The sequence below is a fragment of the Talpa occidentalis genome, unplaced genomic scaffold (assembly GCF_014898055.3).
Source record: "Talpa occidentalis isolate TD23 unplaced genomic scaffold, MPIMG_talOcc4v2.1 talOcc4.5, whole genome shotgun sequence".
NCBI classification, from domain to species: Eukaryota; Metazoa; Chordata; class Mammalia; order Eulipotyphla; family Talpidae; genus Talpa; species Talpa occidentalis.
The window spans coordinates 33,771,836-33,791,812 of NW_023604861.1; the positions used below are offsets into that span (position 1 = coordinate 33,771,836).

General features: G+C 35.5%; 1 protein-coding gene across 1 annotated transcript in view; it reads left to right on the forward strand.

Annotated features, from left to right (window-relative positions):
• Positions 1-19,977, forward strand: part of DIAPH3 (diaphanous related formin 3) — a 454,058-nt gene that overhangs the window by 41,971 nt on the left and 392,110 nt on the right. The window contains 1 exon segment of the mRNA XM_054701595.1: positions 6,476-6,643. Within this exon segment, the coding sequence (XP_054557570.1) occupies positions 6,476-6,643 (168 nt within the window).

Below are 19,977 nucleotides of genomic sequence, written 5' to 3' on the forward strand. Positions count from 1 at the left end.
CCTTCTATGTATTTTATGGTTTCAGGTCTTATGTCTAGTTCTTTAATCCATTTTGAGTTGATTTTTGTGTATGGTGTGAGGTACTGGTCAAGCTTCATTCTTTTGCATGTAGCGACCCAGTTTTACCAGCACCATTTATTGAACAAACTTTCTTTGCTCCAATGCATAGTCTTTGCTCCTTTGTCAAAGATTAGTTGACCATAAATCTGTGGGTTTATTTCTGGATTTTCTATTTGATTCCATTGGTCTGTATGTCTGTTCTTGTTCCAATACCATGCAGTTTTGATGATTATGGCTTTGTAGTAGAGTTTGAAGTCTGGGAGTGTGATGCCTCCATTTCCTTCTTTTTTTTTCAGTAGCGCTTTGGCTATTCGGGGTTTTTGGTGATTCCATATGAATTTCATCAACAATTGTTCTATTTCTTTGAAGAATGACATTGAAATTTTGATTGGAATGGCATTGAATCTGTATATTGCTTTTGGTAGGATGGCCATTTTAATAATGTTTATTCTTCCAATCCATGAGCAGGGGATGTCTTTCCATTTCTTTGTGTCTTCTTCTATTTCTTTTAACAGTGTTTTATAGTTTTCTTTGTATAGGTCCTTTACCTCTTTTGTTAGATTTATTCCCAAATATTTGATTTTTTTTGTTTTGATAATAAAAGGGATGGTTTTTTTGATTTCTTCTTCTTCAGATTTGTTGTTTGTGTATAGGAAGGCTACTGACTTTTGCGTGTTGATTTTGTATCCTGCCACTTTACTGAATTGATTGATGAGTTGAATTAGTTTTTCTGTGGAGATTTTGGGGTTCTCTATGTATATTATCATATCATCTGCAAATAGTGATAGTTTGACTTCTTCTTTTCCTATTTGGATTCCTTGGATGTCTTTCTCTTGTCTTATTGCTCTGGCTAGGACTTCCATTATTATATCGAAAAGCAGTGGTGAGAGTGGACATCCTTGTCTTGTTCCAGATCTTAATGGAATTGCTTTCAGCTTTTCACCATTGAGAATGATACTGGCTGTTGGCTTGTCATAGATGGCCTTTATGATGTTGAGGTATGTTCCTTGTATCCCAAGAATTTCAAGGGCTTTTATCATGAATGGGTGTTGCACTTTGTCGAAAGCTTTCTCAGCATCTATTGATATTATCATATGGTTTTTATATTTCTTTTTGTTGATGTGTTGGATAACGTTGATTGATTTTCGGATGTTAAACCATCCTTGTGTCCCTGGAATGAATCCAACTTGGTCGTGGTGAATTATCTTATGGATACATTGTTGGATTCTGATAGCTAAAATTTTTCTGTTAGTTTTTAAAACAGTTTTCACTCATGGTGTTATAGTATAGCTCAAAATCCAGGTAGTTTTTTTTTTAAGTAATTTGGTTTAATTAATTTTATTTAAACTGTCATTACTGATTATCAGTGTGAGATAATACTCAGTAGGGTGCTCATTTAACTTCCCCTGAAGATAATTGATATTAATTTATAAAACTCTGGTACACCCCAGACACAGCTGAAGCCATATTAATTAAGTGTTGTATACCACCTCTAAAGAGCATTATAATAGAATCCCTCAGTCTTTCTTGTGTTTAACCACTTCTTCAACAAAGGCAAATTGTGTACTTCACTTATAAAATCAAATGAAATACGCAAGCACACACGTTGTAAAACAGTTATTTCTCCAATTTGCCAATGCAAAATATCAGTCAACTTAAAGGCAGTATGATGGGGATTTCCTTTGTGTATTTATGTATGAAAATAACTTTAAAGTTTGCTTTCATCTATTGTTCCTTGCTTTTAAGTAAATTGTATGTATAATTTATCCACATGTCCTAATTTATCCATGAAGGTTAAATCAGGAGTGGTTTCTCACTTACAGAGCAGTCACCTACCCTTCGGAGAAAAATGAAACCTCTTTACTATCAAATCATTTTAAATGTTAAAAAGTTCACTTTGCACCTACCTTTGTAATAGTGTCCAGATTATGTGGAATTTACCTGTATTGCTCAGTAGAGCATCACATTCCTGGGAATGCTTTTTGCTTTAGGGGTATTAAATTTAAACACAATAAATTTACCATTCCAGTATACGGGGAAGGATTGCATTTATTTTTCCTTTATGGCTCTTTATTTTGTGGTCTCTCTTCACTGGAGGAAATAAATAAAACATTGTATTGAAATTATGAAATGCTGATCTTTTTGTATCTCATGATACTATATTTGGATCTCTGTAAGTTTAGAAACTAGAAATACATGCTGATTTTTTTCCTAATTTGTCTTTAGCTGGGTACCTTTGTAATAATGTGCATGTTTGTTTTTCCATTTGAATTAAATCTAACCTTCAGCTAGAGTGTAGGTCTTAAGCATATGGGGGAATTTTGCTAATTTTGTTGACTATTGTACAAATCGTGATACTGTTTATTGATAGAAATATGGTTCTATTTCTTAAAAACACAAGGTTTTTATTTCCTTATACTATTTTATAAGCTAAACACTAAAAAATTTTATGTCTAGAAGTGTGTTGGAGCTTGTCCTTTATTATTTAGACATGCAGATTCCTAATTGTAAAGATTAAATAAATGCATTCCTTTTGATGCTGCATTCACACTCTTGGCACAGTGCATAACATAGAAAAGGAACTTAATAAAGATTAGTGATTGTTATTTTATGACTTCTAGAAATTCTTATTTCAAGGTTTGGTTCTTGGTGAAAACTACAAATTTTGGATATCTTGTAGCACTGGTGGAATCATTAAGTTATGAATTCACAAATTAGCTTGTGAATTGCTTAAGCTTACTATTCCTATTTATTGACATGTTTACATTTATAATATTGATGTTGCATTAATGATGTTTTGCTTAATTTCACTACGTTATAAGTTTAGCATATTAATTACAGCTTTTGTGGTGTGTGAAGAGAAGTAAGCATAGTTTCTACACTCAAGAATTGATCTTAACTGTGCAGAAGTAATGGCAATGAAACAGTGATTCAGAAAACAGTAACTAACCAACTTCTTGAAATATTTTTTTAGTTGTCCCTTTTTTTAAAAAAAACAAATAACAAGAATTGGGGCATTAATGTACATACAGACAGTAATTTTTGAATATATATTTGTGTAGAGACAACTATGTTTCTGGTTTATTCCAAAGTGGGGTGTGCTTATGTTGTTGAGTTTGATGCCCTTCTTCTTTGGTACCCTTCTTTGATATCCTTCTACAGCAGCACATTTGTATATTCCTTCTGCTACATTTTCTATACAACTGGAAACTTACCTGTTTGGATACTTCACCACTTGATTGTTAGTTACTTAAGGTTGATTTAAACCTTATTTATCTATGTATCACCAGCATCTGATAGAGTAACATCCCTATTGTTCTTTATATCTTTTTTTGTAGATCTGGGAGCCCATCTGGTCTCATTTCTCTTCAATCTGAAAACTTTTCACATATTTTTGTAGTATAGGTCTGTTGGAGATACATTCTCTCAGCTTTTGTCTGTTTGAAATGTATTTTGCTTTTATTTATGAAAGGTATTTTCACTGGCTACAGAACCACAGGATAACAGGTTTTTTTTTTTTTTTTTTTTCCTTTTAGTACTTTAAAGATGTTATCCATTGTTGTCTGCTACCATTGTTTCTGGTGCAAAATTAGTTTGTATTTTACTTATTTCATTTGTATAATTTTTCTTATGTAGTGACTTTTTATTTCTCTAGCTACACTTTCATGATTAGTCCTTTATTGTTAACTTTCAACACTTTGACAATAAGGGTGTCCAGATGTGGGTTTTCTGATTTTGGTGTTTACTCTTGGAGTTTACTGAGCTTCTTTCATCTCTGAATTGATACTTATCAATTAGTTCAGTCATTATTTCCTGAAATAAGTGTTCTGCTCCATTCTTCTGTTTCTCTTCCTCAATTACACTTGTGTTAAAATATTTTATGATCTATAACAGATAATGGTTGCTTTGTTCCTTTTTCCTATTATGTGTTATGGATATTTTGTGTTGATCTGTATATAGATTTCTCAGCAGTGTCTGGGTTATTGTTAAACCCGTCGAGTCAATTATGCATTTCTGGTACTTTTTCCTACTCCATCTACTTTATTTTTAAAAAAGAGTTTCCATGGCGTTGCTGTAGAAATTCCCTATCTCATTGGGGAATTATACCCTCCAGCATTTTCATAAATCTTATTTTCAATTATCGGATAATTTCACCATCTGGGCTAACTCTAGGCCTGTTTCTTTTCATTATGGGTCAAGCGTTCTTTGTGTATATAGCAATATTTGACTATATGGTAGACATTTTATTTTATTTAATTAAAGTAGAAATTAAAGTAAATAATATTTGCTTCCAAGAAAGGGCATGACCTTCTTAATCAGGCTGCTACAATTGGCGACTGAGCAAATGTTGAGCTGGGTTTGGCGTTAAGTGCCGCTCTAGTTTGATTTAGCTCATCCGTGGTGTCCGTTATCTTGAGGACTTGGGCTCTGACTGCGTATGAGATTTCTGGAAATCTGTTTTATTTTTACAACTGACCTGTTAGATTTCAAAAGTGTAGGGTATCTGTTTCTGTTTTAAAGTCCTGATACCCTCTTTTATGGTTAATATTAGAGTTCTTTTTTGCTTTTAGTTCTATTTCTGGTTTACTTCTTCAAACTTCTCTCTCTGACCTGATATCTTGCCCCAGCCTTCAGATGGTAGTGTCCTGGATGCCTTTTGAGGCCAAAGCAGTTTTTGGAGAGCTGCTGCTTTGTCTTTGGAGAGCTGCTGCTTTGTCTTTGGAGAGCTGCTGCTTTGTTTTTAGAGAGGCTTCTCATGCCTCAGAGGAAATCTTGCAGAGCTTTCCTGCCTTGCCCCAGCCATTGGCTTGCTACCCCAGGCAGATGGTGAAGACTTGAAGGAAAGAGTTAGCAGGTGGGTGCAGACTTGCTCCTTGGCTGGGCCTTCTGACTTAGGTGCCTTGGAATGCTCACCTCTGATGGCAGCACTAATGGAGCTGTCAGGGGTTCATGAGAAATTTGACTGGTTTTTCTGTATCTTTAACTTCTGCAGCTGTTTGTTAGGGCTAAACAGGATAAAGCAATTTGCCATTCCTGGTCTGTAGTTTTTACAGACTTTTTTTTGTGTGTGTGTCTTTAGCTCCATGATGGGTTGAAAACAACAATAACTATGACTTGATGGGATGTCTGGCTAGGTTGGTTTGTCAGGATGAAAACAGCGATGTCCTGTGACTCCTTCCAATCCTCCCTGAAACTGTCATAGTCTAGTGCTTTAATGTTTAGGTCATGTTAGCTCATGTGAGTTCAGTGCATAGTATTTTTCCTAAACTATAGTCATAGTGAATTTAAAGGCCTATTTTTGAAAGATAAGCATTATTTCCTTTACATATCATTTGAAGAAAGCCTACTTTAATAAAGTGAATTAATCACACTGTGACTTAATATCCTTTTAAATGGAGAATTTAAGTGTCATATTTCTTTAATGAGCTATACTAGCTCTATTCAACAGAGTGTTCTATGATAGAAATGTGTATGTGCTTTTGCCAATGTTTTATCACTAGCCATATGTGACTCTTGAGCATTTGATAGGTGGATAGTACAAGTAAGGAACTGTGTAGCTTAATAATAACATGCATAGTTATGCTGAGAAATTCACAGAAACATTCTTTTTAAGTATATTTTTGCTCATAATACCTACTTTAAATTTTTTTTGCCTTTCTGATTGTTACTACTTGAAACATTGTATAAATCTGGGTTCTGTGATGAATAGAACTGTGAAATTCAAGCAATTTTCAGTGAATGAAATGAAATTAGCTTTGCAAAATCAGTATCTATTCACTGTGAAATATTAGTGAACTATTTGTACTAGTTGTAGAAGAAAACCCATTGTAAGACAAATCTAGCTTCAAAAATACCCCACGTTTTTGTGAAGCTGTAGCCACCCCTCTCTATAGTTGCTCATGAAATTCAAATACAGACCAATTAGTAAATGAAAATGTGTCTATTAGGCCAACAAACTATGGAGATCAAAGTAGAATTCTAAACATTCCTAAATCATGGCCACCCCGTTTCATCCACAAGTGTAAAATGTACAATGAAAAGGACATTGGACAAGAGAGCTGGGAGCACACAGAGTGTGTTTGAGGTTGTTTAGCTAAGTTACCTTTATAATACTGTTAATTTACTAATCTGTAAAGGTGACCTTGTCATTAGATTCTCAGTTCTATAACTTTAAAGTTGGAGGAAAACTTTTTTAAGATTGTCTTTCATCACTTTTTTTCTAGATAGGATGGCTACTGAAAATATTTAATTTCTATATATTTTTAATTTTAGAGAATTCAGTACTGAATGTCTCCTTGTGAAATCACATTGATAATGTGATTGAACTTTTTTTTTCCATTTTGGGAATTAGATTAATGTTGAAGAAGAAATGCTTAGAAATGAACATTTTAATCTTTCCATTTTATCTTTGTAGCTGGACAGATTTGCTAGCATAAGAATTCCAGGCAGCAAGAAGGAGAGACCTCCACTTTCCAACTTGAAGACTGTCTTTGCGACCAGTGATTGTTCTTCAGAGACAATGCAAAACATTCCAAAGCCATTGTCGGAAAAAGAAATCTTAGAACTTTTTGAAAAGATGATGGTAAGAAGTTTTATTTTTTTAAATAAAATGTTTGCTTGATATTAGAGCCTTAGTTTTTGGTCTTTATTAACTCTTATTATTATGAGTTTATGTAATTTCAACCTAGAACTGAGAACCTTTTTCTTTTTTGCTATCCTTTGTCTCTATAATGAGACTTGTATAAAGATAGTTCTCTTCTTGACCATCTTCTAAGAACTAAAGAGTAAAGTACCCTTGACTCACCCCTCATCCATATATGCATGTGGAACTACTCATCTAACTATACAACAGATTCTGGAATGGTACTTTTTTGGGTTCACTTGTGACTCTCTTGTTTAGAAAAAGTTATTTTCAACAGAATTGCTGGTACCATCTGAGTAAGTAGAGTGAACAGGCTGTTGACCTCAGACTTTCCGAAGATCATATTTTTTTACTATATGCCATTAAAACTACCACTAGCATAGAAAGTTTTGAATATATTTTGGTTTAGAGTATTCTGTTCCGGACTCGATTGCTTACGGAGTATCTTCTATGACTCTTCCCCAGGAAAAGGATAAGAATATAAATTTTAATACTATGTACAGTCCAGGAGGATATTGATGTTTTTGAAGTGTTTACAGACTTTATATTTAATAAGTAGGCCCTATCACTTGTTAAACCTTAAATAGGTCTTCCTGCCAGCAGAAGACCTTTTGCAATCAAATCACTTTACTCAAAAGTATAAAAAAATTGTTGCTTTCTCAGGGCTGACTGATTTGCTAATAAATAAGTTGGTCACAACTATGGCATTTTTAAAAAAGAAATAAGGAATTGTTCTTAACTTCCCTGTCTGATTCCTTGACCATATCACAATGTACTGCAGGGAGAACCTGCTGATGATTCTGAAATTGAAAAGGGTCTTTGTCCTTTTTGAAATGTGGAGTAGTGATATTTCTGAGACTTTTCAGGGAACCACATTTTTGACAAATTTAAAGCTGTTTTTATATCTGTGGAGAGATACTAGATTTAGATTGCGTTTGATTTTTGGCTTGCACCTCTCTAGTATTTTTAGTAATAAAAATTTTTATGAAGAAGTAGTATTTAATAATCTGCCATTTTTACCTCTGGCATTTGCACCTACAGAAGTTTCATACTAAGTAAAATTTGCATGTAGATCCTTTGTTTTGTAATTTTATAATTTTAAAATCTCATTTAATGTCATCAAAAGTATTTAATTTTTACATGAAGTAAAAATCTTTGTTTTGAAGAACACCTCTTTTCCCTCTCAAGACAGTCCTTTGAGAGTGTGCTAACTTGATTACTTAATGAATGCGAAGTACAGTGTGATACTTCAACATTTGTATGCATTTCACTTTTATTTCGGAAATTGATTTCCTTGGTCTCTGGGTAATAGTTTCACTGTGCATTTTATTTTTTTTCCAAAAAGTGATGACTTATTTACTTACACTTCTTCTTAAGGGCTTTTTCCCATTTGGTAAAAGTGGAATTTCACCTAAAAATCCATGTTGGTTTTTCTGTGTATCTTTGATATGTGAAATAGTGATATATATATCCTTGTATATACAACTTTGATTTCTTAAAATTTTCTTTTATTGAAGCAATACTGGTTTATATAAGTTATACCATATCTTTTGGATATATAGCAGTATAAAGCAACATGTGGCCCCTTTTTCTCTATTTCCTTACCTTTTCCCCTTCAACTATTTTATTCTTCTAAGAGTTTATTTGTTTATCAGTTTCCACAGGGAAGATAAAGAAAACACTGTATGATTTCACTCCTACCGTTTGACTTATTTTTCTTAGCATAATATGCTCAAGGTCCATCCATGTTATTGAAAATGGCAAGATCTCCTTTTTCAGTAGCTGAATAGTATTCATTGTGATTGTATACCTCATGTTTATCCAGTCATATGTTGATAGGCACTTACGTTGTTTACAACTTTGCTAATTGTAAATAATGCTGCAGTGAGCATGGGCGTGCATATATTTCTTGGAAATAGTGTTTCCATATCCTTCAGGGAAATACTGAAAAGTAGGATAACTGGATCATATGGAATCTCCATACTGTTTTCCATAATGCTCCAGTTCACACTAACAGTGTGTAGAGGTTCCGTTTCCACATCCCTTTCAACACTTGCTGTTTCTTTTTTGGATAATAGCCATTCTCACAGGTTGAGGTCATACCTCACTGTTTTGATTTGCATTTCCCTAATAATAGGTGATGAGCATCTTTTTATGTGTCTGTTGGCCATTTGCATGTCTTCTTTGGAGAAGTGTCTACTTAACTCTTCTGACCACTTTTTGATTGGGTTATTTGTTTTCTTATTGAGTTGTATGAATTCTAGTAGATCTTGGTTGTTAATTCCTTGTTGGATATATGATTTACAAATTTATTCTTCAATTCAGTAGGGTGACTTTGTTTTGGTGATAGTTCAGTAGTTTAGTTTAGAAGCTTTTTAATTTAGTGTAGGCCCTCCCCACCCCACCTCACTCCACTCCCCCTTTTCTTCTTGGCTGTTATTTCATTGCCATTGGAGTCAAATTCTCATAGGTTTTCATTAAGACCAATGTCAAGGAGCATATAATCTGTCATTTGTATTTTAAAAGGCTTTAGGTCTTACATGCAAGTCTTTAATTCATTTGGAATTAGTTTTTGTGTTGTGGGTTTAGATAGTGGTCTTGTTCCATTCCTAAGCATGTGGTTGTCCATATTTCCTGGTAACATTTATTGAAGAGGCTTTCCTTGCTGCATAGTAAGCTTTTGGCTCTTTGCCATGATTGTCCATATGTGTGCAGATTTATTTCTGGGCTCTCAATTCTGTTTCATTGAGCTGTATGGCTGTTTTTATTCAAGATGATCCTATTTTAATTACTGTCACTTTTGTGGTATAGGTTGACATCAGGGAATGTGATACCTCCATTTTAGATTTTTAGTCTCAGGATTTTTTTTTTTTTGGGGGGGTACTCATGGACTTTTGTAGCTGTAATACTTCCGAAAAATGCCATTGTGTTTATGATAGGGATTGCATTGAACCTGTGTTTTGATTTACATCTTTTATTTCTTGAAGTCAAATTTCAGTGGTTACTTTGTAGATCCCATGTAACTGATTTTTTTTTTTTTTTAAGTAGGTGTGCATGATTGGTACAAGCTGAAAGTGACTACTTGTCCCTAGTCAGTGCCTCTTCAAACCAGCTCTGAGGGTTTATTTTTTTTCCTGCCCCTGGATAAAGTCTCAGGCAGGTCACTAAACCTTTCTGTTAGCTTTTAAATAATGAAAACCCTGATTCAATGTAATTTTCATCCAAAGAAGGTTTCTTCTCTCCCCTCTTGCAAGTCTTCTCCATTTAGATTCTCCAGTAGGGGCTGCTGTTGGAGGTATGGCTGGCGTCTTCTGTTGCCCTACTTTGCTTCTCTCTTGCCCACTCTGGCCTGAATCTCTTTCCTCCAGGACTAGGTCGGAGAGAGGAGATGAGGAGAGGGAAGGAATAATGTGAGCCACGTGAGGACCTAGAGTATTTATTATTTGGCATTGGTGTGGTGGAGAGTTAGTTTTTTATTGCAGCTGTAACAGTTGGCACAGATTTGTTGGCTTAAAACACCGATGAATTGTCTCATTGTTCTGTACGTCAGCAGTCCAGGTTGATTTAACTGGATTCTTTAGGTTTCACAAGGCTGAAATGGGTATTAGGCTGGACTTTAATCAGAAATGTTGGGAGGAATCCTCTTCCAAGTTCATGTTGGCAATGTCTAGTTCCTTGCTCTTGTGGCACTGAGGTCCCATTTTCCTTGCTTTAGTATCCAGAAGCCTCTTTTCTGTCCTTCGTGTGAGTTACATCAAGTCCACCTCATACTTACATAGACTCTGACTCACACTTCTATATCATCTCTTGCCGCCGTCTGGAGAAAGTTCTTTAAGGGTTCAAGTTTTTTTTAGATTGGTTTACCCAGATCATCAAAAATAATTTCCTTATTTCAGCTTGCTACTTCATTTTTGTCTGCAAAGTCCCTATTGCTACATAATAAAATATATTTATAGGATCCAAGGATTGCATTGTGGACATCTTTGTGAGATAACTTTGCCTGTCAGAGGTGCATATTACAAATGATGATTACTTGCTCCCATGGAATTTTTATGGTCCCCTCTCCTCCCAGTGTCATTGAAAATTCCCTTGTCACTGGTGACATGTCCTTTGTCTGACCTTCTGGCCCAGTCTTCTATGAACCCATTCCTCTGCTGGAGGTACCTTTTTATGTATACTACCCCTCAGATGGCCCAGACTTGCTTGTGTCCTGGGACCCACATTCTGTCCATGGAAAATTAATGTGTCCTTTGCCCTAATTCCCATCCTTTTTCTTTCTTTAGACCCTGTCCTCTTAAAAAGAGTGGATTACTTTTTTCAGGAGGTTTGTAATTTTGCTATTTTGTTCCAGATGTTTACCTGTCAAGTGTAAATGGCTTTCTTCTAATGGTCAGATCCAGTTTGCAACAAGTAACAATGCTTGTTTGGTTTTCTTTTCCTTTGGGTAAGATTACACTTTTCATTTTCTTGCTTTTTCTTCCTCTCTGGTCAGTTCTTAACAATAGATTATCCAGGTTTTCTTTTCTGTCCTTCAACTCTACCCTGTTTTCTTTGAGTATCACTCTGGTCCTTTTGTCTTTTCTTTATCCCCTTTGCTTCTATACACATTCCCTGCAGGATTGGAACCTTTTCATGTTGTAGGCTGTCCTCTCTATTCTGATACCTTGCTGTGTCTTCTGCAGAGGAGCAGTTATACTCATGCTCTCTCAAAGATGCTGAATTTTAGCAAACCAGAAACTGTATTTTCTTTACCCCACTTTATTGAGACAGAAATTTTGTTACTGATACGCTTACATAATATGACATTGTATAAGTTTGATATGTACAATTGTGATTCCAGATATTTAGAAGTTAATACTATTAGAAGGTTAGTTAACACATATATCACCTCATGTAGTTTTATTTCCTCCTGTAGTGAGAAATTTTAAGATGTACTTTCTTAATAACTTGTAAGTGTAAAATACAGTATTTTTTAACCAAAGTTACCTTATGTAAAAATTAGATCCCTACTCCTGTTTCATTTTATATCTGCAAATTTGTACTCTCTGACCACTTTACCCTTTTCCTCTGCCACCAATCTACTGTTACTGTGTTTGGTAACTTTAGATTATGTAGTATTTGTCTTCTCTGACTTACTTCACTTAGCATAATGCCCTGAGGGTCCATTCATGTTCTCATAAAATAGCATGATTTCCTTTTTTATTTTATTTTTATTTATTTTTTTAATAAATACAGCTTTATTTTATTTTTGTAAAGATGTATTTTGTTTATTTATGTATACAAGAGCTGGGATATAAGCTAGAGGTGCTGGAGGTAGGGTGAGGGGATTCACCAGGGACAGAATAGGGAGCAGAACAAGTGGATCGACTGAAATACATTGCTGAGGGGAGCAGCGGGAAAAGACAGGAGAGGTCTGCTGTGCCATGTGGGTTAGCTCCCTGACTGGGATTGACTCATCCTTTTTTATGACTGACTAGTATTATTGCATGTATGTATACATATATATACATACACACTATATTATGTACAACACACAGATACAGTTTCATTATACATACATGTCTCAGCACACATATAGTTTGTTTTTCTATTGTATTTATATCAATCTATCTATATACCCAGAAATGGATTTGCTGGATCACATGTATTTCTATTTGTAATTTTTTGAGAACCCTCCATACTTTTGTTGTCTGTAATGACTACCAATTTACATTACTCACCAGCACTTGATCCCCTCATTTTGATAACTGCTATTGTCACAGGTGCGGGATGATATGTAATTCAAATTGACTAAAAACTTAAATGTAAATCCTAATACTATAAAACTCCTACTAGAAGAAAACAGAGGTAAAGCTCCTTGACACTGGCTTTGACAGTGACTTCTTGGATATGACAACAAAAGCACAAGCAACAACAGCAAAAATAAGCAAGTAAATTGCAAATTAAACAGTGTCTGTATAGCAACAGAATTCAACAAATTAAAAAAAATGGAATGGTGAGAATATTTGCAAACTACATGTCTGGTAAGCAGTTAATATTCAAAATATGTAAAGCATTCATACAATTGAACAACTCTGATGTTAAAAAATGGGCAGAAAAACCAAATAGATATTTTCCCCCAGAGGTGGAGGAGGAGGAAGTATAAAACAATTATCAAGTTGATTCATGGGTGGGGAGTTTAATGCCAGATTCAAGTAAATGAGAAACTAAGTTATTTTGGAGTAGTGGATTTTGTCTGGTAGGAGTTTGTTGAACCAATTAAATGGTTAAAGTGAGTAGTTTTAAAAGGACACTGTGTTGTGGTAAAGTATAAGCATAGCCTTTTTACCAGTTAGAAAGTGTGGAGGTACATTCTTTTTGAGCTGTTGAGTGTTTTTGCTCAGTTTCATTTTCCTCTAGAAAAGTCATCGTTTATATCAAGTAAGATGACTGTTTTATCCTTCATGTAATTTATTGATATGTAGATATGGCTGTTTGTTTAGAAAAGTTGAAAAGCAAATGAGTGAAATACTGTTTATCAGTAGCAATGTTCTTATCTGTTGAATTACCTAACAGTTGTTGGTGATTTTAGGTGCTTATGCATAAGCTTGCAGTTCCAGCAATATTATATTCCATAATAAATTAGAGCTGTACAGCTCCCTCATATTCATTGCATTTTTTGTCAATTTCACTAAAATTTATAGTATGTGAAAGAAAAGTGATAACTTGTTTCATTTTTTTCTTTTATTTCTTGAAACTGGCATTAGGGTAATGGAAATGAGGTCTCATATAGAGATTACACTCTTTCTCTAAGCTCTAGCTAGAGTGTTTGGTCATACAATGATCTGTGATTTGTGTTCCTTGATAATAAGTGATGAGCTTTTTTTTTTTTCATGTGCCTATTGGCCATCTGTATGTCTTCTCTGGAGAAGTACCTATTAAATTCTTGTTAAATTTTTGAAAATTATGTTTATTGAGGTAATGTTGGTTTATAACACTTTGTTTGAGGGGTATAGGTTCACACCTCCAGAAATGTGTGCTCTCACACCATGCCCACCATTAAGGCCAGTAATCCTTCACATTGTCCATTGGGCCCCCTCACACCAGTGAGTAGTGTCAGTTCTGCAGCCAGATTTCAAGAGTTTTTGTCTATTCCTTTGTTGTTGTTTTTCATAACCTACATAGAGTGATATCATCCAGTATTTGTTTTTCTTCAGACTTACTTCTCTTTGTAATTTCACCCATGTTATCTCAAACAGCAAGATTTCTTTTTTTTTTTTTCTTTTGTATAGCTCAGGAATATTCCATTGTGAACATACACCAATCATTCTTTTTTTTTTTTTTTTTTTTTATAGAGGCATGCTTTATTTATTTGTTTGTTTGTTTTTTTTTTTTTTTTTTTTTTTTTTTTTATAGAGGCATGCTTTATTTTTATTTTGTTTTGCTGGTTTGTTTGTTTGTTTTGTTTATACATGCACTGGGTACAGTCAGAAGCGCGGGAGGGCGAGAGAATTCACCAGAGCCAGAGCGGGGAGCAGAGCAGGCAGAAGGACCGAAGTACACTGCTGAGGGGAGCAGCGGGCGGCAGGAGAGGTCTGCGCGCCATGTGGGACCCTCCTCTGGTGGCCGGGGAGCAGCCGGGGATCGAACCGGCGCCGCAGAGGCCGCGCGCAGCTTCGCAACCCAGCGCTCAACCGCTGCGCCACCGGGGAGGCCCTGTTTGTTTGTTTTATACATGCACTGGGTACAGTCAGAAGCACGGGAGGGTGAGAGAATTCACCAGAGCCAGAGCGGGGAGCAGAGCAGGCAGAAGGACCGAAGTACACTGCTGAGGGGAACAGCGGGCGGCAGGAGAGGTCTGCGCGCCATGTGGGACCCTCCTCCGGTGGCCGGGGAGCAGCCGGGGATCGAACCGGCTCCTCGGGCGCGGGCAGCTTCGCAACCCAGCGCTCAACCGCTGCGCCACCGGGGAGGCCCTACACCAATCATTCTTAATTCACTCATCTGCCCTTGGGCACTTAGGTTGTTTCCGTAGGTTGCCTATTGTGAGTAGTGGTGCAATGAACGTAGGCATGTATATATCCCTTCTACTTAGTGTTTTGCATTTTTTCAGGTAGATACTAATAGAAGTAGAATTACTGGATTGTGTGATTGATCTTTCATGCTTTGTAAAATCTCCATACGAATTTTCATAGAAGCTGGAGTAGTCTGCTTTCCCACCAAGAGTGTATGAGGGTTCTCTTCTCTTTATACCCTCACCACAATTGCTTCTGGTCTTTTTGACACAGCCTATTACTGGTATGAGATGGTATCGTATTGTGGTTTTGATTTGTATTCCTTGATAATAAGTGATGAACATTTTTTTTCATGTGCCTGTTGGCCGTCTGTATGTCTTCTTTAGAGACGTGCCTAGCTCTTCTATCCATTTTTTTAATAATAAATTTTATTTTTAGATTCCCCTACAATTGCAACACCCCCATTCTGACCCCAATCCTTCCCCTCCCGCCCCCCACCCCCCAAAGAGTATCTCTGGTTCATAGTTTTTTGTTGATTTTGATTTTCACTTTCTTATAGTTATTCATTTTCCTGGTCCCTTATTTAAGTTTTCTAGATTCCTGCTATGAGTGAGACCATCCGGTATTTTTCTTTTTCTTTTTGGCTTATTTCACTGAGCATGATCCCTTCCAGCGCCATCTATGTTGCTGCAAATTGCATGTGTTTATCTTTTTTGAATGCTGAGTAATATTCCATGGTATATATGTACCACATCTTCTTGATCCAGTCATCTATTTTTGGGCATTTGGGCTGTTTCCATTGGGTTATTTTTCTTCTTGTTGAGTTACATCAGTTAATTTTAGATCTTGGATCCCTTGTTGGATATATGATGTGCAAATATTTTCTCACATTCTGTAGACTGTCTTTTTAATGGGGATAGAGTAAAGACACTGTAAACAGAATAATGAAAACCCAACCAAAAAAAAAAATCTTTATAATTGCCCTTATATAAAAGATAAAGTTATATAAATTTGTGAAGGTACATAGTCAAAATGGACAAAAGGAAGGTAAGCTATTATATAGTGTTAGTATATAAATATATATAGACATAAGGAATATCAAAAACTGGTTATAAAGTAATTGCAATCTCCAAGTTTTTTAAATTTTCCTTAAACTTAATCTAAGAAAGAAATTTAATCAATTGTGGAACTAGATAAGTTTCATGTCTTCTGCACTCTTTGAAAGTGTATAATAAACTGGAATGAGATCATGAGATCGCACACTTTTTGGCACTGAACAGTTCATGGTAGTATAAGATTACCTTACTAAGGATATAGGTCAGTGAGACTTTTCGGCATTGTGTGGTATGGAAGATGAATTCCCTTGTGTCTGGACAGAACTACACGTTTAGAAGCAAAATGGTTAAGATTTTTATAGGATGTTGAGCTCTGAAGTCTCAGAAGTAGTAAGGGTGTCACTGTGAGTCTCTTAAGATGTTTAACCCGTTTGTGGCTGTAATGATAAAATGTTAGCAAAACAGACCATTAACAGGAATAATTACATTCATTTTAACCCATGAAAGAGAACACTATCAAAATCAGGTAATTGCACTTGACTAAAGAATTCATTTGGTTTTGCTGTTGTATTTCTAGTTTTTATCTTTTGATATTATGCTTATTGATCCATATGAGTGTTTTGATCCATGATTATACTCATTTTCCAGTTAAACTTTATGACTCTGGTCATGGTTGCCTGTCTGTACTGTTTTTCTCACAGTGAATTATCTTGCACCTGACCATCTTCAGCATACATGTATATATTCGCTTAATTCTCCGAATAGTCAATCGTTTTAAATTTAATCTGACTCTCCATGGTGTTAACTCTCCCTCTCAACTTGATGTAAATTTAATGAGCGTGCTGTTTTATAAAATCCATATCCATGGATGAAAATAGTTAAATGTAACATTTGTAATTCATTTGAAAAAATGTCCACTCTGTTTGCCAGTCTCTGCTTGATTGTTCCTTAGTGCTTTATCTATTATTAATATTTAGAATACATCTTTTTTTCAGCTCAGTTTTTAGAAAAAATATGAAAATATTTACTTCATACCAGTATTTTGTCTGTTGGAGTGAAGGGAATACCTTAAAAATAGTTACCTGGCATTTCCTGATATGTGGAAATTTCTCCCTCCATTCAATTCATAGTAAGAATCTCTTGGAATACCTTTTTAGCTGCTGGTTCAAGTGCATGCCATTGACCCAGTTTCTAGGTCAAAGCGTCCTTTGTCCCATTTAATATCCTCATGCAAGTAACAAAAAGGTGTATCCCCTTAATCCTCTGGATGGACAAGCACCACACAAAGTCACAGAGCTCGCTGAGTGAAGTCTGTGGGGGAGTTACCCATTAACCTCTGGAGCAAGTACTGCTGGACAGGACTTTACCATACTGGCCTTGTTCTATGTTACTGAGATGGTGTGCTTTTACCAGGAAGTGTAATGAATTTTTGCTTGTGTAATTTTGCTTGTGACACTGCCTGAACATTTTACCCTGATGTTAGACCTTATTTCTGTTACTCCTCTAGCCAGGGACTGTGAATTTTTAATTTCTGGTTGTAGCTCTATATTGCAGAAAGCTATCTGATTTCACATCTTTGTCCAAAGTAAGATTAACAAATTCTATTGGAAACTTTTGTCACATCTCATTTAACAAATACCTAAAAGGTAACCATGATGGTAGATGCACTAGGAAAGTGTAATACATGTAGAAAAGACTCTGTGAAAAGTTACTTGTGAAGGAGAAAGAAAATCATACCAAAGGAGAGCTAGGGCTGAAGAAAGACTTTTTTCCTTATTCCAATAATCCATTTAGAATTAGCATGTTTATACATTGATACCCAACTGAGAATAATTTAGTGAAAATAAGAAAAAAGGATAATTGATGTGTAATGCCCTTTTTTGAGGGGAGGAGGGAAGTTCATCTAGAGCATAAATGAATGGAATCATCTTTGGATAGATGCAGGAATTGGTGCAGAAAGATTAGTGGGCAAGTTGATTGGTCATATAGGAAATGGGAAATTGAATGATAGTTTTCTTTTCCCAGAGAAAATTGAAATTTGCTCATTAAAAATGATAGGGGCCTCCCTGGTGGCGCAACGGGTTTAGATGCAACTTATGAAGCTATACGCAGCATCTGCAGCACAAGTTTGATCCCCCAGCCAGCCAGGGAGCAACCCATATGGCGCAGCAGACCTCTCTTGACTCTCCCGCTGCTCCCCTCAGCAGTGTACTTTGGTCAATCTGCTGTTCTGTTTCCCACTCTGTGTCTGGAGAATCCTCTCACCCCCCCCCCACACCCCTGGCCTGTGCCCCAGCTCTTGTATGCATAAAATAAAATAAAAAAAAAAATAAAAATGAGAGGTAGAAGTGGTAGTTTTATAGCTCCTAGAAAATGGAAAGTTTGAAATAACTACCTTAGAGGATGAGAGAAGCGGCAACTGGTAGGATTTTCCACGAATGTTGATGCAACTGATGAATCACATAATTAGTTTTCTTTGGGAGAGAATGTGAAGGAGATCGAGAAACTGAAGGCTTAATCAAGGTCACGGCAGAGGTGTTGTGGGGATGGGAGAAGCAAAAAGATGCAAGATTGAGGTTGGAGAATATGATCATGGAGATTATGGTGACACCAGAGGTGGATTAGTTTTTACATAATGAAGAGGACCAACTGTGGTCAGGAAGTCTGTGGAACGGGGAAGTGACGATTGCTGATTGCAAGGAAGCCAAGGATGGTGTGGCAAGGCATGGGATAGTTTATAGGAATTATAGGAATAGAAGTTATTTGTGAAGTTGTTGAAAAGTTGCTGGGAGAATGAATGAAGACAGTGAATTGGGAATAAAAATGGAAGGAAACTTAAGCTTTGTAGGGAAAATTCCAAGGGAGGCCTGATCTCTAGGCTTTGAATGAAATTGTTACCTGTGTCCTTAACACTTCCTCTCCTAGACTCATTTTTCTTAATAGTGGTTTCTTAATTTCCCTCCCCTTCACCAAGTCCATATATATTTATTGCAGCCAAAAATACAACATACTTGTTCTCTTTATTTTTTTGAATCACAATTTTTTTAAAAGAAAGATGTTCTATTTTTCTTGCTCTTGTAATTTCTTATAGCAGAATTTTCATGAATATTGCAACTTGGTGTTTCAAAATAACTTTATTTTTAGATCTACGTAAGAGTTGAAAATAGAATTCTTCTATACTCTTCACTTAATTTCTCTGTCAACATCTTATATAAACTTAGTACAATTATTGAAACTACAAAATTAATATTGGTACAAGACTCATTAAATGCTAGACATTATTCAGTTTTTGCCAAATATTCCACTATCATTTTTCTGATTGAGGATCCATTCCAGGGTTGCTCCTTGAATTTACTTTGCCTTGTTTCCTTAGTCTTTTCACAATCAGTGACACTTCCTGACCTTTCATGACCTTCATGCATTGGAAGAATCATGCTTATTTTGTGGAGTGCCTCTTAACTTAGATTTATTTTTGCAGTATGGCTTTATTTCTAAAATCTGTCCCTAGTGCTAGTCACACTCACAGAGTAAAACAGCACAGTGATTCAATTTTAGGTATAGTTTTTAATTAGAAAGTAATTAACTAGCAGAAAATTACTTTTTGATGTTGCAGTTTCCCATTTCCCCAGGCAAAGCTGTATCAAAATATGTATACAAAGGTAGTGCTATAAATGAGTTAATTCATAACGTGTGTTGCTAAGGTAATGGTAGAACTCTAACAACAAAAATAGTGATTACATTTCAGATAGGCAGAAACTAATGTTTGATTTGATAACTGATTTGATAACTCTTTCTGAAGGAGCCATATTGCATGAAATAACCAACTGATAACATTTTTCAATTTAGGGAGTAGATCTTTGTCTCGCCTCGCTGAAACACTAGCCTCATTTAAATTACTGAGGCCTTACACAATTAGGTTGTATATGTATTTCCATACATAATGTTGAATTACCTACATACTTTATCAGTATATTGATATATTGAAGTAAACTGCCTTTTCAAGACTGTTTTAAAAATCTTTACTTGAGGGATCATTTTGATCCTGACCTGTTTGATTGGAATACTTGGTTAATACACAGGGTTTTTGTTTTGTTTTTTTTTTTTTAAGACTTTGTGGGTTTCTGTATTCAGTTCTGCCTACAGAGTAAACTAATTTTTTTAATGTAAAATAAGTTAAAAATACAGTGCCTTACTACACTATATAATAAAACTATGTATTTCAATG